Genomic DNA, 23,123 nt, shown 5'->3' on the forward strand with positions numbered 1-23,123 from the left:
TGGCCTAGTGCTGTGTGCTTAAACGCGTAAAGCAGCAGCTCGAATCCTGACTTTGAAAATAATTTTTCTTGTCTTTTTCTTTTACGCCAGTTAGCACCACGCAGATCATTTAGCTTGGGTGTGTGTTCTCTTTAGATTAGATCCTGGGGCGATACTGAGCCAAAATTGCAGTTTAAAAGCTCTGAGATGAGTGAGGGTGCGAAACCGGAAGTTAGGGATGTGTACCGGCCGGCGTTAACAGATCGAAGTTACGCGTAGCCAACATCAAAAAAGCGCACGCACTTCTTCTTCTACATTCATGCCTATGCGTGGCATTTATCGTATCCTTAATAAGGCCTTTTACACAGGACTTTCAAAGGAAGACTGTCAACTGAGGTAAGCCGCTCAGTAAATAGCACAATACAAAATTTGACAACACGGAGATTTTCACACGCATCCAAAAAAGCGGTGCAGCCGCTGCTTTCTGGACCGAGCCTGAACACCATGCTGCAGTTCACTGAGAGAGTCACGAGCCATCGATGCCGGTCCGCTCGAGTCGCCACCTTAGATTGCCCATTGGTTCCGATGTCGGCTTGCTCAGCGGCTGCTGGCTTCTGGCCGCGGCGCCATGGCGCTTCCGTCGGCCGCCTGGCCAGCGCTGCTTCTGCTGTTTCTGGCGCCGGTCGCTTTGGGACGAGCTCGGATTGCCGTTCTTCAATTCAATACGTAAGATTTTGTTCCGTCGTGCATGTTAAGCGTTCGTCTTTCATGCAGCTGTGTTTCTACGAGTAAGCCTCAGCGGAGGTCCAGCTACTCTGCAGCGCGCTAGCGAACCAAGCGGACATCTTTGCACGTAACGTTCGGGGGCCGCTTTGCGTGGTCACGCCAACACCAGACCATGAACGCGTCTCACGAGAGTCGGGTTCTTTCGTCAAAGCAGCAGACCAGTATGACTGCTGAACGCACTGGAGTGTTTTGCGACAGCGCCTTTGTTGTTTTAATCCTATTACTGGAATATATTGCAATATATTGCGAGTTGATAACGTACTGAACGTACATAATTTCCCCATTTGCATATAGACCTTCGGTACAGAATTTGGTGCCACTATGTTCCCAGCGACAGAGATTTCCTCTATAAAAATGCACCACTGTTACAGAATTCGAGCTGAGTTTTTCGAGAATAGAAGCTAAAAGCATTAGATACTTAAAATAACGCGAGGCCAGAAGCACTTACCAGACACACAGAGACCACGTGCGGTTGGTGCGCTACGAAAGTTGGCAGCAGAGCGTAGATTCTGAGGGCCTGCGAGCGACACGTCGGCACGATAGAAGTCCAAATGTACTCGTCTCAGTATCGTGAAGTAGAAAGCACGATTATAATGGTTGTCGTAGACATTGTCGATTTATGAGCTGTGTCGAATCGCAACGTGGAGGCCCTATATGAATAGGAGAGATCAGTTTTGTGAGGCGCTTCTTTAATGCGTGGGAAAGGCACGACGATTCAGCGTCTTCATGCAAGCGGCATGTTTTGTTTATGGTAAGCGCATTGTTCAACCCAGATGGCTCACAGGGTCCTTGGGAAAAGGTGCTAAAACAAGGCGCGGAGACAGACAGAAGACTTTCCCAAGCTGGTGAGGTTGCTTGCCCAAGGAAGAGTCAGACACTCCCGTTGAAGGATCAATTAATCACGTTCCATGGTGGACTGGAAGGAGCCTGCTAAGCAATCACAAGTTGGTGCCCGCGCTGTCTGTCAGCGATGGCGGCTAAGACACCGGGCCTGTTCACGTAGGCGCCGAGATCGCCAATTGCGTGTAGTGAAAACGGGCCACTGCAAGTAGGTCGGTGAGTAATAATCGCTGATTACGCACCTCCTGATTCACGTCCTCCAGAGCAGGGAACATTATTCATCAGTAGAAAAGGAAACAGACGCCCTATCAACATGATTTTCTAGACGAAGCGATGGCAGTACGAGCACAGGCAGATAAAATTGCGTGAATCCAAAATGAGAAACTCGTTGACGCCGTGAAATTCGTTCTAGCGAAGTCTAACGTCGGCTGCGTCGGCCAAGTGAAAAAAACACCTTAACATGGTGGCCTCATTTGGAGAAATCCTATCAAAGCTCTGAAGAATATAACATGAAAGGAATGCTTTGGATTTCATGAATATGACTTTCAGTCGTGTTGGAGAACACAGCCACGTCGTGTGATTGACACAGATGGGGTTTCCATTTGAAGTTTCAGAGCGAAGTTAAGTGCGGCGCATCATGCACTTGAAAATTATCGGTGCGTGGCTGAAGCTAAAGACCATTACTTTCAACTGGTAGATCCTGGCAGTGGGGAAAACGGCTATCTTCTCACGACCCTCATAGCTGGCAGTGAGGTGGGTGTCCGGAATAGAGGCTCACAGTACACAAAGTTGGCGGACGATGTGGCGTGGTTTGGCCAAATGTCACTTAGGTGCGCTAGCATTCTGCTTTCGGTTCCAGGATCAGTTTTCAATGCAAAGCAGGCTTGAGACAAAGATCGCCGAAATCGGACTTGAGCTCCGCCTTAACGGTATGACGCGATTGCGTTATTGGATGTACAATTGGTTTTTTGGGGAAAGGAAATGGCGCAGTACCTGTCTCATATATCTTTGGACACCTGAACCGCGCCGTAAGGGAAGGGATAAAGGAGGGAGTTAAAGAAGAAAGGAATTGCGTTATTGGACCAATGCCCATATATGCGGAATTGGCCAATCTCCTCTTAACAATCATAGGTCGCCGGGAGTCGTCATACCACGGATCCTGGTGCAGTGGTGTATAACGGTTAAGCGGTGCGCCTCTGCCCTGCTACGGCAGCTGCCAACGGTGGGCCTTGTGCGGCCCAGGTTCCTCTTCCCGAGGAACCTCTCCCGGCCATTCATTAACTGAGCTGCCATCTGTCACAGCGGACAGTTTGCTCGCAATCCTGTGGGCAGGCTGTGATGACGTCACAAAGTCACGTGACATAGGTGGCCCACCTGCTACCTAGGTGGGCCAGATATAGGGCAGGTTGCCCACAACCGGGTGGACAGAGGGGCCTCACCGACAACAGCTACGTTGTGAACTGAAACAACTAGTGCTAACGCATTAAAATTTCAAAGGATGCAAATCTTAGGACGCTTCTAGCATTTCACGGATTGTGATAGACGTCGTTGTTTGTAATCTTGATAAGGTGACTGTACTCGACGGAGGAAGTCGAACGCTCCACTCTCCTTTTAACGAGTTCGACGAGAGGTACCAAGCTTAGCCTGGGTAGCTTGACGACTCCATTAACAGAGATGGCAAAAATACGGTAGAGCTCGTATTGGATGGCGTGGAGCTCAGAAAGATGCACACAGTAGGACTGCCCATGATTGGCTCTTGCATTGGCCGTGTCGACGCGGCGAGCCAAAATTGAGTTTTGATCCTTTCGATGGTGTCGAAAATCGAATATGTGTATTTGAAGAGGGGATCTGGGTCAAATTTGTGAACTTGATACAAGGAAATACGTTTCCGAATTTCGGTTTCGGCGTCATCTTTAAGTAATCGTTCGGTCCTGAAGAAAACGAAGGTTCCCCCCCCCCCCCCCCCCCCCCCCCCCCCCCCCCCCCCCCCCCTGGCTTGCTCGCAAAGTGTCACTGGGGTGCCGGAAAGCTTGATTTTCATTGCGTAGTGCAACAGAGAAATTGCATACCAAAGTTATTTTCGGCTTCTTCACCTCCGCCAGTTCAGCCTTTCTCTCATGACAGCAGCCGAAACGCTTTGAAAACGCACGCAAAAGCGAAATAACCTTAACCTTCCGAGCCGTGATTGTCGTGAAAAACAAAACTCAGGCACCGATTGGCACTGACGCATCACATGACTTTTCAAGAAAGGTTCTTAGCCTTTGTTCAACAAAACTTCGTCTTACGGATGTTTACGTTATCTTTATTGTTCATTCCTTATTTTTGCGAGTTTCCGAGCAGGAACATAGTCCCTGCAGCTTTAAAAAGCAGGAAGGAAAAGAGACGGAAAGGAAGGATTGTACGGGCAAGGATACTATAGAAGAGGGAAATATCAGCAGCGGTGGCCTTTTATTCAGAAAAAAAAGTCGCAAATAAAACCATAGCCATGGACGATTCGCATCTTGGGCCAAACAGCATATGAAGGAAAAGACATTGCGCAGGGTGACCGCTTTGAAGCTTATTTCTGAAGTAGCTTATTTTTGAGGAATAAGACCATGTACATATTGTTAGAAATTGTTTGAGCGGAAAGAATGGTGTATCACCGGGCAATAAATCGATATCCCGCGGCGCACAACGTATTATTTTGTTTCTGTTTGAACTCAGAATGGGCATTTCGTCTAGCACAGGTCGATGCGTGAGTTGGTGTTGTATTGCAGACAACGTACGAGCGAACAGCCAATACATGACATATAAAGACAAAGCTAACAGAAGCGCTTACTTCCAAATAACCGTTTATTCACACAAATTCGTGATACATGCACGTTTGTTTTTAAACCTCATTCTCCTGAAAATGCCCACATCACCCGCCGCGGTGGCTCAGTGGTTAGAGCGCTCGACTACTGATCCGGAGTTCCCGGGTTCGAACCCGACCGCGGCGGCTGCGTTTTTACGGAGGAAAAACGCTAAGGCGCCCGTGTGCTGTGCGATGTCAGTGCACGTTAAAGATCCCCAGGTGGTCGAAATTATTCCGGAGCCCTCCACTACGGCACCTCTTCTTCCTTTCTTCTTTCACTCCCTCCTTTATCCCTTCCCTTACGGCGCGGTTCAGGTGTCCAACGATATATGAGACAGATACTGCGCCATTTCCTTTCCCCCCAAAACCAATTATTATTATTATGTGGCTGCCCTTAGAAACATTGATTCTTTGAAAGTCAGTGAAATGGTTGGTGCGTTGACATGATGCACCGGCTTTTATAATCAAATCTGCTTCAATTATCTCCCTTACAGCATGGCTTCTATGCATGCCTCGTGTACTGTATACGCTTAGAACAAAGGTTTATTAGGATTTTCATTATTTATTGAAAAGTCATGACAATGCACACAAAGGTTCCCGTCCCTGTAATTTCCTGCCTTCCTCCTCTGCTCTATTAATCTTTCATTTAGACACCTCCCGGTTTGGCAGGTGAAGCCTGTCTCAGTCTTCTTTCGTGTGCGCTCGTGCCTGGTCTGCAATTTTGCCTAGGGTCTTTCTTCCTTCTCGGAAGCGTTCGGCTTGCTCAAAAGTATTCGCGGTCGGACAGTGCGGACGTTGAAAGGCTAATCCAAGTGGTGACGCGCCCGTGGAAGTCAACCATTGGCTACAGTGCATTCAGCGCTTACTAGTTACGGTGTAAGCGTACAGAGAGCTAAATGATGATTGCATTAATCCATTGATCCATATCGTCATTCAAACTTCCGATCAGGTTAATCAGAGGAGAAGGGATGGCTGCACATCGAGGTTAATGCATTAAACATTTATGCACTGAAATCGAACTTTCGTATTCTTACACAACAAACAAAACAAAAACCCTCAAGGAAATCAAAAAAATCCAACCATCATAGTGCGGTATGTGAAATTACTGAAAGCTTCAACTAGAAAGCGTGTGCAGGAACTTAAAACAGTGATAAAGGAATACGCAGACAGTTTCAGAACTAAAAAAATATATAAAAACGTAGAAGCCGGTGTTCAAGGGACAACGACTGCGTGGCCTTTTCTGGCAGTGCTGAACTTTTTCCGGCATAAAAAGACGCATTTATTTGCAGCGAAAGTGAATTTTCCGGTCACTCGATTCAAACTCACGACTTCCATTACGGAAACGACTTCGTGACCAACTTTTGGAGGTGAATGGCGATGTTGCCTACCCTAAGGGATCCGAGCTGAAAAAAACTGCCCTAACGCACTGCAGCTTGCTTGCTAAAAGGAGGGGCGGGGGATAACTGTATTTATTTTTCAACACTTTCTATGTTTTATAAAAGCTCCGTTTTTCATGAAAACGTCTTTTCATAAGGCACTCTAATCATCGATACAGGCTAAATTCGATTTAACCTCAGTGTCCCTTAAGAAGGAAAATTTTTAAACCGCGTACTAAGAATCTTTGCAAGCAGTTGTAGCATGTATTTCGATTCGAGGAACGAGAGAAAGTTAAAAAAAATTGGCGGTGGCTTAGCTCTGGTTAAACCTGCAGTGACGAGGTAGGTACACCTGGCCAAGTGGAACTCGCTCAGTCTAATTGCAAAGTCAGTCTTTCGCCGCTCCGTTTCGCTGGGCGTTCCTTCTTCATCTTCGTCCCACTTGACACGGCGCATGCACACAGCTGTGGCAGCTCGGTTTCGCCGGTGCGCCGCGCCGCCAGCAGCAGCAGCTGCTCCGCACCACGTGACCAACCAGGTGACAGCGTGGCTGCGCCGCCACTCTGAAGGCTCGAAATGCCACCCTAAAGTAGCTATCGCTACAGAACTATGAATTGGTCATTCTCATTGTTGATGCATGTATGTACTACCATCTGCGTGTCCACCACGTGCGTGCAGGTCCTCCACGTCAAACGCCCAAAACGCGAGCATCCCTGAGCCAGCGCAGCCGGGCAACAGCACTTCGTCGATCGCGTTCCCTTCGTGCGCCACCGACGCCGGCTGCCCCGGGGCCCTGGTGTGCGTGGAAGGGACGTGCGGCTGCCCCATCGACCGGCCCGTGCTCGTCCTGGGTGCCGGCGGCAGGGACAGGCTGTCAGCGCTGTGCGAGCCCCAGCGCGGACTGGCTGAGAAGTGCGTCTGGGCCGAACAGTGCGCCGCCACAGACCCCGGTCTTGACTGCAAGCGAGGCAGCTGCCAGTGCGTCGGAAGACCTTCGCCTTGGGGAGTCTGCGGAGGCCGTGAGATCTGTCCCTGGACAATATAGCAGCGCATAAGACGTTGAAAAAGCTCCCAGATTGACCGAAATGTTAGTCATCCTAGTCGAAACCACAAAGAAATGGGCATGGGTAAGACATGTAAAGCGAAGGAAAGGTAATCGATGGTAGTTAAGAGCAAAGGTGCGGATTTCAAGAGAAGGCAACGTTGCAGGTGGGGCACAAATTTAGGTGGGCGGATGAGATTACGAAGTTTCTGCGATAAGGTGGCCGCAGCTGGAACAGGACCGGCTTAATTAGAGAGAGGTACGGGCGAGGCGATAATGTTCATCCTCTTCATCCTAATAATCAGCCTAATAGCGTCAACTGCAAGATAAAAGCCTGTCGCACTGACGTCTAGTTAACCCTTTGATGCGCCAGCCGGGCCGCATTAATCCTGCGGGCTTCCTACTCTCTTACTTCTTAATCCAGCTCACTTCCGCCGCGCCCCGCTACGCATGTTTGCCTTCTCTTTTACTCCATTGTGGCACCGCAAGGAATCACAGATTATTCTGCCTTCGTATTAGATGCCCTACGTTTGCTCTACCTTTGCGCATTCCTTGTTCTTGATTTTAAGCAAAATCGATAGACATCGAGAAGAAATGGCCACATCAGCTTGAGCAAGCCAACAAGGGGGCGGACGGCTTAGAGTGTTGGATGTAATTTTTATTTGCTTCCGATGTGTCCAACTTTTTATCCTATTCTCAAATTGAGGTTCAGCCAATGCTTGTCCTTAAGGGTTTGTTGCTAATGCCCATCATGCATTATTTGACCCTGTCTCGAGGTGGCGCCCGTGATGATGATTGTTGATTTTTATGGCGCAAGGGCGTCTATGGCCAAGGAGCGCCATGGCACAAGGTATTTTCGAGTTCTCAAGGTGGGGTCAGCGACCAATTTCCCAAGCATTTCACCCTAAATAAGCCGAGCACCAAACCGGGCGAAAGCTTGTAACCATTTTATCACTGGTGGGTACCCGGTGGCGCTGGTGCGAGGCGGATGCTCAACCACTTGGCCACCGCAGTGGCCGGCGTCCGTGAAACTTTCAGTTTATATCTGACAGTACGTGCCAAAGCTGACGACATTTCAGAGCACCGAAGTGCCACTTGGGGGAAAAACCTAGCCGATTTCTGCGTGTTCAGGTCTCTCCTGTTAAATTTCCTGCAGCGGTAGCCCCAATAACGACGTTCCTGGATAAAGTAATGGTGGAACGCTTTGTAGAGAAAACCAAGACGAAATATTCGGTAGCGATCAGGCACTCGAGCTTGCTCACGCTTAGCATTGCGAAGATGATGAAGTTGTCAACGAATGAAATGCGAGGTAACTATCTTTTGAGGCAACAACAACTATTTTTGGAAGCGTGGACTGGAAATCTCGAAAGCGTCTCTTAAACCACATGTCAGAACCCAGCCGCAGCAGGCGTCAGGTGATCGTCCCCAACAAGTTTGTCCAATGTGTTGCCAGAATTATTTATTGCGGCCAGTTTTCCGAACATAGGCACGCTTTATGCCATTTGAGGTCCTGGTTGCAAGTGTTTCGGCCAGTGCGGATGCGCTCCGTTTTCGCTGCGCAGCCATTGCCTGGGGCATGCCACCACTCGTAGGGTGACGAGGGCAAGGACATGGTACTTGCTGTTTGGTGCCCTTAGATGTAAACGGTTGCGGAAATCTAGCGCGGCGTTCCGCTCGCCTGTTTCCTTGCCTTAAAGGCGTTGCGTGAGGCCGCTCCAAGACGATAAAGTGTATTTATGCGACGGTGGTGGGTATACAGCTGCAGTGCCTGGTGCTGGAGCTTTCGGGCGTGCAGCCGTAAAGCTACTTGCTAAACGCAGTGGCCCTCCGCAGACACAGTCGTCGAGTTCCTACTTTACTTTTCGTAAATGCCTGATAATCACTGCCCTAAACTTAACAATTTCTTCACGAAAGTATAGAGCTTACACTTAAATAAGATTTCTGCTTTCGAAAAGGCGGCCCTTGTGTCGAAAAACTCGAGATAAAAAATTTAAATTTGGGTATGGCGGCTGTTACGCAGCATTCTTGCGCTGTACGGAGTTGACTCGCACTATATAAAGGACTTTTTTTTATCATTCTTCTAAACAAAGAGAGGAGTCGGGCAACGAGCAGTGGGCATTTACAGAATGCTTCGTTGTCGGCGACGTACATCTCCTGCGGGGTCTAAAACGCGTACGCCATACTCGAACTGTAGCCAGGCTGAGAGGTCATTGGGGCTGTACAGTGCATGATTTGCGAACAGGCAGGAAATGGTGCTCAAGGAACGGGCAAGCAAGGTCGACACGGACGATTCAGACAGTGTTCTGTGTCCATGTATCGAGCGCTGCTTCCTGCATTTCTGCACAGCCAGAATTTAACAGCAGCTCTCATCCCAATGCGCTTTATTTAGTCGGCGCGCGCGGCACGCTGGCTGTTCAGTGGGCTGAAGCCAGTTTTGATCTTAAGTGAACTGTGTACTGCCAGCCGGCATTTAGCAGGGGACGAGAGCATTACTAATCATTAAGCCCTGTGCAGAACGGGCAGATCAAGTAAATGCCTGGACGCTTGTTTCCGAGCTGGCTCTTCTATTGAGAAAAAAGAAGCATCCACTATGCACTGGTGAAGTGCTGCACAGTACTTTACGTAGCTCTGCGTGGTGATGGAGATAGCACAGAAGGCACGCCTTGCACTATCGGCTATAGCTCCGCCTTGGTCGCATAACCTGGGTGTGATGTAACTTCCGCTACTGCCCCAGAAGGTCAGCGCCCTCACATTATTATTGCAAATTCTGCCGTGTTTCTTTCCTTATACAACAGGAGCCGCCACAAAGCCGCTGATCTGGGCCGCCTGCTTTGCAGTCATTGCACTGATTGTCGCAGGATTCATGTTCTGCTTGGCGCAGAAGACTGGGTACGCAGTACGTCTATAACCCTCTGCAATTGGTGGGAACGTTGTCGAGGCATATATTCGTCTGCAGCAGTCATCATATTTTTATGGTGATGAGCTTAAATATTGTAGGTGGATATTAATGTGCATCACTATAAAAAGTAAATAAGAGAAAAGTAGATAACAGATGTATCTTGGCAGTACTCACCTATGGGGCAGAAACGCGGAGGCTAACGAAAGCGATTCAGCTTAAGTTAAGGACAGCGCAGCGAGCCATGGAAAGAAAAATGATAGGTGTAAAGTTAAGTGACAGAAAGAGGACAGAGTGGGTCAAGGCACAAACACTGGTTTATGACAGCTGTAGTCGAAATCAAGAGGAAAAAATGGGCTTGGGCAGGGCATGTACTGCGAAGGCAGGGTAACCGATGGACCTCTGGAATGGCAGAATAGATTCCAAGAGAAGGCAAGCGTTGCAGGTGATGGGAGTAAGTTAGGGGGGTGGATGAGATTAAGAGGTTTGCGCGGATAGGGTGGCCGCATCTGGCACAGGACAGGGTTAATCGGAGATATGTGAGAGAGGCCTTTGCCCTGTAGTGGGTGTAGTCAGGCTGATGATGATGATGAATAAGAGGATCTATGTGACCATTACCTCGTCGTGGTGCATTCAACCCTCCCGATTCTTCGCAGCATTAACTTTGCGGTGATGACATTGTGAGAGTAAAACGGAGCAACTAATAAAAAAAGTTGCCTAGCCGGAAGAACAAAAAAATGCTCAAGTTCTGGTGAAGAATGAGTGGCACTGAATCGCATACCACTCTGGACGAGTGTCTGCAAATTGCAGCGCACCAGTAATGACCTGATGGGAGGTGTAGCCTATCACAAAGAAAGGGTGCTGCAGGATGTTCGTTGCTATGGTGGGAGCAAGCCTAGCGAGATGAGCTTGAGCGGAGCCCACACTGCCTCTCTTGGGCCCTACGTGGTCGCTTCAGTGTAAAATATAGTTAATATTCAAAAATGCGACACACTGTTTGAGGAATGTCAGTTTCTGTTACGTGGGAAGAAATAGCGGGAATGTTTCTGAAACACTGCTGAAAGCGTACCGATTAGCTTGCACGCCTTAGCTCCTTCACGGAGTCTTTCCACTTTGGAGAAATTATGCTAACTTGCGATATAAATTCTCACGTTGACAAAACTCGTGTTCCTGCAACAGGACGTTCGACAAGATCTAGGAAAATGTTTTAAAAAATTATGGCACGGGTTCCTAGTGTACTGCTTTCTGGTGCTTTAAATACATGCTGTAGATTATTTACATCATAAAATGCTGGATATACTCTTTCAAGAAGTGCAAGTTCTTCTAAAACATCTTGCAAGAAGTTTGAGGCTGAATGTTCTGGAGGCTCAATAACAATTCGAAATTACTGCAGTTTTCTCATCACTTTAAAACTCCATTTGTTTTATCGATTCAATGTAAACATTTTTTGTTGAATAGTTTATTCCGGTGTCAAGAAAAACCAATTCGTTATTTTTTAAATGACATAAACGAATAGTTTTTTTTACATGTGTGCGCAAAATTTTCCACACATCAACAAAATAAATGGAATATATTAAATTAATACAGAAGAATTTCTGAAGTGAAAACCACGGAAATTTTGGAGCAATTTTGTTTTTCGAAGATGCGTTAACACAAGAACAACTTTAACGACAGTGGCAAAACCTGCCTGCAAGGAAATAGTGAATGACGTCCTAACAGGCTCGCTATGACGCGTTCGCTATACGCTATAGGAGAGCACTCACATAATTATAGCTATATTTCGAAAATATCAGGGATCCTAAATTCATCTGCAAAGAAGACATCATTGTAAGGTATAGCGCACACTGAAAAAAAGCTGCGAACTCGCAATGCACACAACTGTGAACAATGCATCTGAAAGGATTAGGAACTGTTTCATTACGTAAGTGTTGAGCGCTTCGGGCGAACCATGGGAAATTTCATTCGTCACTAGCATTTAAGCAAACTTTGAACTTCTCGGTTCAAGCAGTGCAGCTTTTACACCTTGTTTACCTTACAATGGTCAAGTCCTGAGTGTGTGCACCTGATTGCCAACTAATTTGCGGCGTTCGAGAAGCTTCAAGTTTCGCTCTACAGCTGTTCGAGCGCTCGCTAGCCAAGGTGCTCCCATGTTTTGCGATGCAGCAAAATGTAGTGCTCAGTATGGCTTTCCCGATCTCTCACGCGCTACGATACTGAGTAGAGCAAGTGACTCTGTGCTTATGACACAGTGCAAATAGAGTTAGCCTCTATGAATTGACTACTGTAGTATAACGAAAAAGAGACCACTTTCGCTGAAAACGGAGCTTTTGTGATATGGAAAAAGCGAAATAATGAAATGAAAGTATCGGCCATCAAAGGTCAATTTCGCGTTAACTGTTGTGCGCAAATAGCTTTTAGGGCAAGTTTCGCGGAAACTAAGCTACACCGCCATTGACTTCAAAACGAACACAGAGTGTTCTTCAGTGTAGACGCCACGAAATTTTAATGCAGTTTTACATTCAATAAATGCGTCCTGTGGTGCGGACAAGCACAGCGCACCTAGAAAGAGAACCGATTATCACAAAAGAAGAAAATTGGGTGGCACTGTCGCTAGAGTATCTTTAAACCCACGCCTCCTCCTTCCAGCCGCCACAAGCCGACCTGCTTCTCGGAATCGTGCCTGCTGTCGGCACCGGGCGGCAGCGTTCTGCACAACCCGGCTGCGCAGCGCCTTCTCTTCTCGCGCCGCAAGTCGAGCAGCGGAGGCGACTCCCGTGGCCTGGGAGGCTGTCCGGCGCGCTGCTCGACGCCCTCCGTGGCCGGAAGTCACGTGATCGGCCGAGGGCCCATGTCGTCCTCTGCGGCGGGGAGGGCGGCGCCTCCGCTGCCCCGGTGCTTCCTGTCCTGCAACCGGCTGCAGCAGTCGCTGGACGACCCGCGGGGCGATCTGGGCAGGAGTTCGTGCAGCCTGGCTGCCGATGGCGCTGCCCTCTGCTGGCCACCCGTCACAATTCTGGATCGTTCGGAGCCCAGCCTCGAGCTCCAGGTGCAGTACGGTATTGCTTTGGCGCGCCGTTGGCTGGCCTTCATTGGAAGTTCAAATGACGTCTTCGTTAAGGCGGAGCAGCGAACAGCAGCAGCATTAAATAATTAAGGAAATTCTATTTTAGTTCATAGTGACATAAGACAATGACAGGAAGAAACGGACAGAAAGATGCATGCAATCCCACGCAGGCACGTCAAATTCATGCATGCCGAGGTAGCCCCGTGCACTCAATATACAAACAAATCGTCATCATAATGGCTACTTTAATTATAGGGACACACATTCCTAGCACGGCGGCACAATAGAATTTTTATTGGGTCCAGGTTGGGCTTTAGGGTTCTCTCGGCGGCGGCGCTGAGCCTTTGCTTGGGCAGCTCGACTAGCAGCAGTGGCGGAGAAAGCATTTCCACCGGTGGCGTCGCTCATTCTTCAGAAAAAAAAACTGGCTGAGACGATTTTGTAATGTATTATATAAGCAGACGGTCTATACTAGGAAGACAGCGTTGTATGTTGTGGCCGATGCGAACACCCTGTCGCGTGCAGCACATTTCACAGCACCGCCAGCCAACGGAACGGAACGTGTCGGGACTGAGATTAGGTTTGCGCGTGGGGGCGTGCTGCCAGACAAACAGACCTCCCCTTCACTAGTCAACCTACCTCCGCTTATGCACTGGTGATGGGCGATGGCGCGCACGGAGCCCTCGCGCCTAGGGTGCCTCGATGCCAGCGCCAGGGGGAGACAACTTAAGCGACGCCGCCATATTGAATCACAACTGGCCGCTCCCATGTACCGCGTAATGCTCGACTGGTAGCCCAGTGTAACTCTCGCTGCAAAAGGCCGTTCAAGTTAAAGCAGTTTGAAGCGCGCCGAGAGCATGAACGCCGCCGTTACAAACGCTAGTGCCGCTGATCCCGTGTGATTCAATACGGCGGCGCCGCTTAAGTTGTCTCCACCCCGGCGGCGCTGGCATCGAGGGACCCTACTCGCGTCACTACTATGGCGCCATCTATGAGCGAGCGGTGGTACTGTCGTGCGTTCGGTTACGCCGACGGCGACGCGACTCAACCCATGAACGCTAAGAGATGCGCTGTAAAAACTAGGTAGACAGGAAAGTCGAAATAACATTTCTCAATGGTTCCGGAGTTCGGCTTCTGAGAGCGAAGAGGCGGAATCAAACACTGGCATGCGCGTACGTGTATCGATGGAGACGAAATTCAGAACACACACTTCGCTGTGCTATGTAAGTGCAGGTTACCGAAACCCCGAAGGGTGAAACTGATCCGGAGTCCTCCATGCGGCAGGTCTTTAGAAGCGGCAGCGGTTAGTTACATATTCCATGGTTTCGCGTCGTTGTCCCCTCAGCGGCGCCTACACGAAGCAGCAGTGCACGGAGGTGAATGAGTGTCGAGGGGAAAGGAGGGCGTATGAAAGCGTAGCCCTGGCACAGTGCTGAAAGCCCGGCGGCATAATTTGTTACATGGAACAAGGGGGCGCGCCAGTAGTTGCACAGTGAGAGAGGGATGGGAAAAGCTCCGCGCTAAGTGGTGCTGAGAGCGAAGGAGCGATATCGGGAAAGCACGCGCAGAGCTCGGCAAAATCGAGCACTGCGTGCAGCCGAAGCTGTTAGTGAGATTCCCGTTTGAAATGGTAGCCGTGCTGTGTGTTTAAAGAATGAAATGCCTTTAGCTAGCGTTTTCGGCATGCTGTGGGTGACCTTGGCGCCAGAATGAAAAGAGAACATTACGCCGAATTAGTTGGCTTTTTGAGGAAAGGAAACTGCGTGTAAATGTCTAAAATCTCGGTGCATACCCGAACCGCTGCTTAAAGGGAAGTGAAAGAATAAAAAGAGAAAGAAGTGCCGTAGTTGGAAGGCTCCAGAATAATTTCGACCACTTGGGGATCTTTAACGTGCACTGACAGCACATGGACACCTTTGCGTTTTGCCTCCATCGAAACGCGGCCGCCGCGTTCAGGTTAGACCCCCGGTTACTCCGGCTCAGTAGACGAGCGCCCTAACCAGTGAGCCTCCATCCACATCGGTTCACATCGCCCCCGGCCGGAGTAAGAACACGGAGGCGAAAAAAAAGAGGTGAGGCAAGACGCGTCTCCTTCTTTGTCTCTTAAAGAACCCCAGGTGGTCGAAATTTCCGGAGACCTTCACTACGGCGTCCCTCATAGCCTGAGTCGCTTTGGGATGTTAAACTCCAATAAACCATAAAACCTTCTTTGTCGCATAATGCGCGCGTTTCGAAAGGGCCTGGCCCAGCTAAGCAGAGTTACGTATCAACACCAGTACATAAAAAAAGGAGTAAAGGTGTCAGGTTTCGCCAACCAAGGTTGGCGAAACTTTTCGTCTGTCCCCTTGTGCCTCCGTGCTCCGCTGCTGCCGGACTAGGCATGCGTCAGCAACAGCGTCTTCTTAGTCATGTGTTGGGCAAGGCAGCTGGCTGCGCGAATGAGCATAAGTTATGCAATGCTTCCCAAGAGGCGCACGCGCGGTCCGGTTGACACTTGCTGAGCGAGACGACAGCGCCGCGCTAACAGCCGTCGTTACGCATTGCGCTTGCTGCGAGCACAGGTCCCGTGGCGTCATCCATCAGCACGGCCAGTAACCAGCTGTGATTTGTTTGCCCTATCAGCGCTTGACGGTGACGCTGGTCTGTAGCTGCGCTCAGCGAGAAGATGGGTACATTGAAACGAAGTTCAGTTCGGCTGTGTCCAGTCGCGAGTTCTAGGTCGTGGGGGCGTACGCTTCGGCGCCGTGTTCTGCATTTCATTGGAGTCGCCGTTAGAACTACTTAACGAGCAATAGAGCCAGATGACATAAGAGCTACGAAGCGTCTTATGGAAAAGAATCTGTTGGCGAGTTATGCGCCAGAGCAGAGGACCACTCGACTGCGCAGACAACGCCAGTATTACGCGGACGCTCATGAAGGTGACAAGGTCGCCGGGGAAGGCGAAAGCCGAGCCAAACCCACAGAAAAGCTGGCGACAACATCGGCGCGAGGATGAAAAGCTATTTTATGCCTACATGCCTACATTGCGCGAGAGAGTTTTTTTAGAGAGCACAATGTACGGTTTACTGACACTTTTACTGCTTTATTTTTTATATACTGGTGTTGATACGTCACTCTGCTTAGCTGTGGCAGGCCCTTTCAAAACGCGCGCATTATGAGACACAGAAGGGGACACGTCTTGGCTCGTCTCGTTTTTCAAGCTTGTGCGCTCGTTCGCTTTGCGTGGCTTCATAAAATTTGATTCACAAATCCCTACCAAGTTGCGGATTCACTGCGTGAATCTAATCTCGTTGCCGATTCGGCTGCACCATTAGCGCCGCTCTTTGTCCCCCGCAGGTCATCTCCTTAAACGCTCTGAGTGCGCCAGCGGCCTCGGTGCACACGGGCAGGCGCTGCAGCGCACCCGCGCTGGTCGTCAGTCCGGGACGCAGCCCGGTGGATGCGTCGCTGCCGGCCGCGTCTTCGCCGCACACGCACTCGGAGGGAGGCGAGCCGGCCACGATGGCTCGCAGCGTCACCCAGGACTGGGCCTCTAAGCTGGGCGAGCAGCTGGCCAACGACTCGTGCGGCTTCAACCTGGACACCTCGCAGTCCTCGCTGCCCGGCCTGCTCTCCACCGCGTCCGGCGCCGTGGACAGCGACAGAGCCAGCAGGCAGAGCCGACTGCGTAGGTGGGTGGCGCATGTCATAAGCTCAAGGGTTTACTAAATTCACGGCTGCTAGCTGATTTATCTAGGAAGACGCGAGAGGAATAAAGACTAAAGGGAACTGAACGTTACTGATATGAGATATCTGCGCTCCACCAAGCACTCGCAGCCACCCACAGGTAACACTTCGGTCATTACCCCCTTATGCGTGGCATGCACCTGCACAAAAATTAGTTTTTTTGTTTGTCAGGGCCACGCAGAGGACGTAAACGCACATGCTGTGGTGCTTGGTGGAGTGTACACATTTAATACTTGAATGTAGTAAAGGTCAATTAAAGTATAACGTTTTCCCGGTTAGTTGTCTCGCGGATGCGTCTTTTAATCCCTAACAAGAAGGAGGTTAGAAAGCAAGAGCCAACTAGCCCAACTAAATGCTTTAATAAAAGCACCGAAGAAGCACAGAGTGTTGGCCACAGCACCTATATAGCACCGGTCGATTGAAAGCTATCCAAGATTTCTGTGTGGTGGTGTGCACGTTACGTAATGTCAGTTGCGTGTAAACTGCAGTATCTACGCAATTATGGTGCACCTAAAAATTCCCGACTTCGCTTTCCTTTCCCTCAGGGCCTATAGGTTACGGTGAAAGCTGTATAGCGCTGTGTTATCACCGCTACCTTATTAGAGCGGCTACCGCCATGGCCACAGCGGGACCACTCTATACTATTAGTCCCAGGTGGTCCGGAAACGTCTGGGAGGCATATGGCGCATTGGATTTCCAATCTTCTCAACAATGCTGAAAAGCACGAATTTATGGGCGAGTTAAAATGATGGTTGCGTAAGAGCGCAACGGCACAAGGCCAAAGAAGAGTTCTGTTCTTTGGCGTTATGCCCTTGCGCTGTTACGCTACCGCCAATAATGCTACCAGTTCTCCTGTCCGGCGGTGAGCGAAGGGTCAGGGTTTCCCTGGCATCATGCTGTAGCGTTGTCGGTGAGTAAGGAGGGCCGTCTGGGCGCAACACCGCTAAAGGTTCACTGACAGGCCCCACCCACGCATCTCGTGCTCAGTGCACTGTCCTGGATAAGTTGGATAAGGTCCCGCAGTCTGCGTGTCTACACTCCATCTCACAAGGAGTTTGCAGCACTGCGAAAGGTACAGCTCTGTCGTTCAATTAGGGATGCAGGAACACAACGCATAGTACCTCAGGTATTTAAACAGTATTGAACTATTTTTCAGACGATTATTGTAGTAACTGCAAAAGTAGATCTGGCGTTTTCTTTACCAAGTACAGCGGACGTTTCACTCATTGATTAAGTTAGCTGAGAAAATCCGCATGAACACACCATTGCGGAGGCCTGCTGAGAAGTGGGGCGCCGCATTTCGTAAACATGGCGTCAGCCGCCGAGTCTTTTATGTCCAGCAGCTGGACGCTGGTGCTGCTCTTTTATTCCCAGAGATGGAGCCACCAGTCGTGGGGCTGAGGGGAAGGGGGCAACACATTTAGCAGCGCAGGCCGTTTTTATTGGCTCAGATCATCGTGGCATCCAGAAAATCTCAACGTCGCCGCCTACCTGCAGCACGCGGAAGAAGGTGCAGGTAGTCAGTCCTTGCAAACTATTTTTTAGAAGAAGACAGTATGACTTTTTAACGGAGCAGCTTTCAAAGCGCGTGCAGGTTGAGCTAAGAATCGTTACACGCTTTGCGCAAAGCAGACCACATTTATGTAACGCTACATCCAAGAGAACTAGTGTTGCTGACCACACGCAAGCGACGCGACCCTGAGCAAGCACATTCTTTCGATGTGCTCTGTGAAGGTCAGGCGTGCAGGTCAGTTTAGGCTGTTCGCCTGATAGCGTGGCGGCAGCTGGCGTCAGGTAGGGTTAAGTGGAGATGAATAGTGTCCTCGCGATGAATGGCGTAGTCGCGATGACGATGAAAATGGTAGTCTCCTGGTTCTCAACAGGAACATCTCGGAGTCTCTACGGCGCGAGCTGGCCGACTCGTGGCGCTGCAGTGGAACGCTGCCGTCGTCGCGGCTGCTGCTCCAGCCTCCAGCGTTCCTGGTACCCGAACATCTGGGCTCTGCTCCGCCGTCACTGGGAAGTGACTGGGCACCAGTGGCTGTCCGTCTTATGTCAGCCAATGAGGCCCAAACGGGCGAGCGGACGCTGAGGCGCTGAAGCACTGAGCACAGACTACTATGCTGAAAAGGGCCTAACGTAATTTCGTGGACATTTGTACGACAGTGCGCGCGCTACCGCGATAAGACACGAGACATGCGGTTCACGGTCAACGGCTGTTATGGTAGCTTATTCTTCCTGAATTTGCGCTCTTGATGTCGGTCCAGTGTGCACATTGACCTGCGTGAAACATATCATGCTGCAAGCTCTGGGTGCTCTTTCTGTTCCCCGCGCAGTCCACACAGGTTCTTGAGTTGTGCTTTAAACCTATAATTCGTTATTGCCGCGGTAGCCTGCTAAAGATTTTGGTTTGACGCCCGATTTGCGTTTTGTGTGTTGTGTAAGGCGAGCGGGAAACGAAAACTTCTGAGCACCTACATTTAACCGAGTACGATGAACAGCAGTGATTACACGAGATGATGAGAGCTTACTTTACAGCTACTTGTCCGCGACATTTGGAGCAGGATTGTGAAGAATTCTCTTTTAAAAATATATTCATACTGTCTACTGGTCAGCATTCAGTAGGTGAATAGTGTGCTCGCCTAGAAAGGGTGTAATTCGTTCAGATTTCTTTCTTCCCCGATGATAAATAACATTCAGTCCACCTTTGTTTCTTACATAGATGAAGGGGAACTCGGCATCAGTACACCGTCTGTCTTTGCACCCGAAGATGAAGTATTATGCGCCAGAGACTGAAAAAAATATTTTTGACATATATGAAGCGCGTTATCTTGCTGAAGAGTTTACACAAAAGCGAAGTTTTGATTCGATATTATAATTTCTGGCTATTTGTTATTCACACTGATATAAATTGCTTGCTTGTGTACTTGAGTTTTCGGAAGACGGCAGAAGGTTCAGTACATTTTGCTTCTCACTGGCAACATGGGGCGTACTAAAAGCATTATTTCCTTGCCATATGTTAGGCTACGCTGCATATTGATCGTTGCTAGTGAGACCTACAGAAGGGACGAATTAACACCCCCGCCCTGCCGGAGCGAACAATTTCTTTTAAAAATCGACGCCGGATCCCGTTATTTATTCACTGAAGAGAATGTTGCCTGCGATTGGGACCTCTTACCCTCCTCGCAACTTCCAGGCTCATTCTAATACAACCCCCATTAAGGTACCATACGACGTCCTTCGAAGCGCCTTCCCATGCCGTTCAATGGTCCGTGCAAGCAAGTGTGAGCCTTTTTAATGCCTTAGCATTAGAGGCCTCACCTTCAAGAAAAAAGTACACGGCGGCGCACGTGTACCGTTTAGTACGCGTACGGCAGGTGGCAAAGTGTAACGAGTGAAGCCCCCTCTCCACTTATAAGGGAGAGACAGGAAGGTAACAAGATGTATTCTCATCGCATAATGCTATTATATGGTCGTGCAATTTTAAAGCGATAGTGTACCGTTTTTTTTATGTGCTGAACTCTCGCAGAGCGCACTCATATAAACTTCACTTAACTCGCAACACTCGTTGCGACGTCTCAATTTACTCACGATCCACCTTTGCAGGCTGATTGTGTTCGAAACTGGTTTTGCCCCGGAGGGCGCAGCGGGGTTTGTGGAGCTTCTTCCAAGCGTACACCCCTGAGGAAGCCGGGCGCCGGGCCGGGGGCGCTTGTACCCATTTTTACCGTTGGGTTGCCGGCGGTGGGTTTCGAACCAGCCACCTTCCGCAGCTGAGGCGGAATGTGGAGGCGGAGGGCGGAAGGCCCCGTTCTTCAAAATATTCAGTGTCACCGTTGACGGCACCGGAATTGAGCGAAAAATCACGAACATGACTCTGGCAGGTGGTTCCCATTGAGCAACACAGGAGGAAGGTGGGCCACCTAGGTGACGTAGGAATTGCAGCGTCATCACAACCAGGTCATTGGATAGTGAGCAAACTGCCCACCGTGGCAGGTGGCAGTTAAATTAATGATTGGTTGCTCGGGAAGAGCAACCTGCGAAGCACAAGGCCCACCACTGGGAGCATCTGCCAACGCAGGGCAGTGGCGCATCGCCTAACCGCTGCACCACTGCGCCAGGAAACGTATGAGGACCAGCAGGGATATATCAATGTAGCGAATGAGCATCTGCATATATGGGTATTAACCGAATGCGCGATCATATCATGCATTTAAGATGGAATTTAAGTGTTGCCTCCATTTTTTTTATGGTAGGGTGAGCTGAGCCATCAGCATTTCTGTTAGCTCTTGCATTAAGCTGTTGCTGCGAGGAGGGAAATCTTCTTTTGAGCCCGGTATTAAACCTCAAAGAAGTTATTTGCATGCAAAATCCAATGCTACTTCACACTCTAAATCACACGAAAAATAAACATCTGGAGCACTACTCGCATAAAACGAGAATGAATTGCACTCCGAATATAGAATTAAAAGACTAAAATAAAAGATGCACTCAAAGTAATGACGTATTTCAACTGTTATCAAATCAATGCAAGGCATTTGGAGTAACTGGTGATCCACAGATGGCCAATGACAATGCAATCGCGTATTTAGCTACTGGCGCCTTATGCCTAGCCTGTTGTGTGCGTGCGCAGACATCTTGACGAAGCGTAGAATTTTCTGTGTTTTGCGATTTTCCACTGTTGATTACACTTTCTTGTGGAGGTGCAGGATGCATTGTGCATTGTCGTGAAGCAACAGTTCATGGTCATATCAACCTGACTACGGCCAATACAGGACGCAGGCCTCTCCCGCTGGCGTCCACCGCCTGTCGCGCCATGTCTATCTGTGTGCTCATCTAAAATAAGTAACGCTGACTTACTGTCCAAATTAACCCTTTTCTGCCCCGGCAACGGCCTCCTCAGCCCCTCAGACAATCTAAGCTCATCCGCCCACATTACTCCGTGCCATCCTTTTGCTACGTTTGCATTCCCTTGAAATCCAATTTATAAGAGATCAATGTTCATATCTTCTTCGCACCATATGCCCTGGCCATGAGCATTTCTTCTTGATTTCAGCTAGGAATACTTGCGTCGGGTGTCGGCGCGCTGTTTGCTCTTAATGCGTAGTCGGGCAAACCAGCAGGTAGGCAGTGACGTTTAGATTTTCTGCGTCGCACACGTTCGACAGCATCGCGTCGAGCCTGACCATGGCTTTCCTGCAGTGGGCGAGCTTAAATGGTGCCATCTGGGCAGTTTCGTGCACGGCGCTCATGTAGACAAAGACTGCATGTGGAAGGAAGGGTTCTCGGGTCTTCTACTCGGTGTCGACATGCATGGCGAGCGTGTTGGATATCGTTCTGTGGTTGACCTTCGTGTGGTTTGCATGAAAATCGATGTCACGATGCTGGCGAAGAACGATGGACGATGACTGTGCATTAAGCATTGTCAATGGCGTGGAAGTTCGGCATTCCAGCACCTGCACCAGATGTGACGTGGAGGCGACAACGTCATGGACAGTCAACGAGCAGAATAAGGTGGCGGTGAAAAGATATTGGGCTGACTTGGGCTCACAAAGGAAGGAACAACTTGGCGGCGGCGACAGCAATGAACATGCTGGTGACGGTCGAAGAGCAAAATCACTGGCGCTCTCGGCCGCCCTCAATTTAAAGCTTTTCGAGAACAGGCGCGCAAAGAATTTACGGTGACCTCGGATAATGCAAGCAGCTGCTCGCGTCTGCGATCAGTCGCGATATATCTTGTCTCATCCCACGTCGCAAATAAGATGACAAAGCCATCTTCCGTTGTCTTTGAGCATATACAAACAGGCATTACAAAGCGTAGTGCCAATACACATGAACATTGACAACAAACCTTGGTGAAAGTAGAGACTGGGCTGTTCTTTTCTGTCACTTTACTCTTCGTCGTGTAGTGCGTTACAGTGTGATAGGTTTGTAAGTGCTTCTGTTGCTTCTGTATGCAGTTCTACTATAAGTGCAGTTTGTTTATATTTGATATCGTTTGTCAAACTGTCGAAATGCCAGCTTTTTCTGCGGGCATTTGGTAGTGTGTATTCATGATGGAATGAAATAATTTGCTTGCATATTACATTATTATTATTATTATTATTATTATTATTATTATCACCAGAGAATTTCTGTGACGTTTAAAATGTAACCGCTCTCTTGTAGAATTCACAACCGAAACCACTAGTACCTGCTGCCTATGTACGCCTGAGGAGAATGTTGGTTGATGGGGTTTAGCGTCCCAAAGGGACTCAGGGTATGAGGGGCGCCGTAGTGATAGGCTCTGGAAATTTCGACCATTGAATTGAATTGAAGTTTATAAGGAAGATTTACACAACGCATATTTGAAACAACATCTGGATCCCTAGCTAAAAGCTAGTTGGGATCCACGCAAAACATACGAAGTGATTCTAAGTGGAGGCATCAAAACAAACTATTTACAATACACATGATGAAGGCTCTTGCATTCAAATAGAAAGTTGAAATCTTAACCAAGGAAGGCATAACCTGAACAAATATGTATATACATACAAATACAAAGTATCTACACAATCTAGCATACAAAGAAAAAACAGAGA

The 23,123-nt window shown here is 49.2% G+C and overlaps 1 protein-coding gene across 1 annotated transcript; it reads left to right on the top strand.

The window, feature by feature from the left end:
* The first annotated feature begins 571 nt into the window (after positions 1–571).
* Positions 572–19,131, top strand: LOC144097450 (uncharacterized). The gene is made up of 6 exons (XM_077630173.1): positions 572–705; positions 6,493–6,833; positions 9,652–9,745; positions 12,399–12,798; positions 16,153–16,487; positions 18,426–19,131. The coding sequence occupies exons 1-6, from the start codon at positions 608–610 to the stop codon at positions 18,640–18,642; spliced, it is 1,485 nt and encodes a 494-aa protein (XP_077486299.1). The 5' UTR covers positions 572–607; the 3' UTR covers positions 18,643–19,131.
* The last annotated feature ends 3,992 nt before the right edge of the window (positions 19,132–23,123 follow it).

Source organism: Amblyomma americanum, chromosome 7 (genome assembly GCF_052857255.1).
Source record: "Amblyomma americanum isolate KBUSLIRL-KWMA chromosome 7, ASM5285725v1, whole genome shotgun sequence".
In the NCBI taxonomy this organism is placed as follows: domain Eukaryota; kingdom Metazoa; phylum Arthropoda; class Arachnida; order Ixodida; family Ixodidae; genus Amblyomma; species Amblyomma americanum.

Excerpts from the sequence above, each read along its gene's own strand:
- LOC144097450 (XM_077630173.1), top strand. The coding sequence starts at position 608 with ATGGCGCTTCCGTCGGCCGCCTGGCCAGCGCTGCTTCTGCTGTTTCTG. Across the intron at positions 706-6,492 it reads GCCGTTCTTCAATTCAATAC|GTCCTCCACGTCAAACGCCC; the intron begins GTAAGATTTTGT and ends ACGTGCGTGCAG. Across the intron at positions 9,746-12,398 it reads TGCTTGGCGCAGAAGACTGG|CCGCCACAAGCCGACCTGCT; the intron begins GTACGCAGTACG and ends TCCTCCTTCCAG.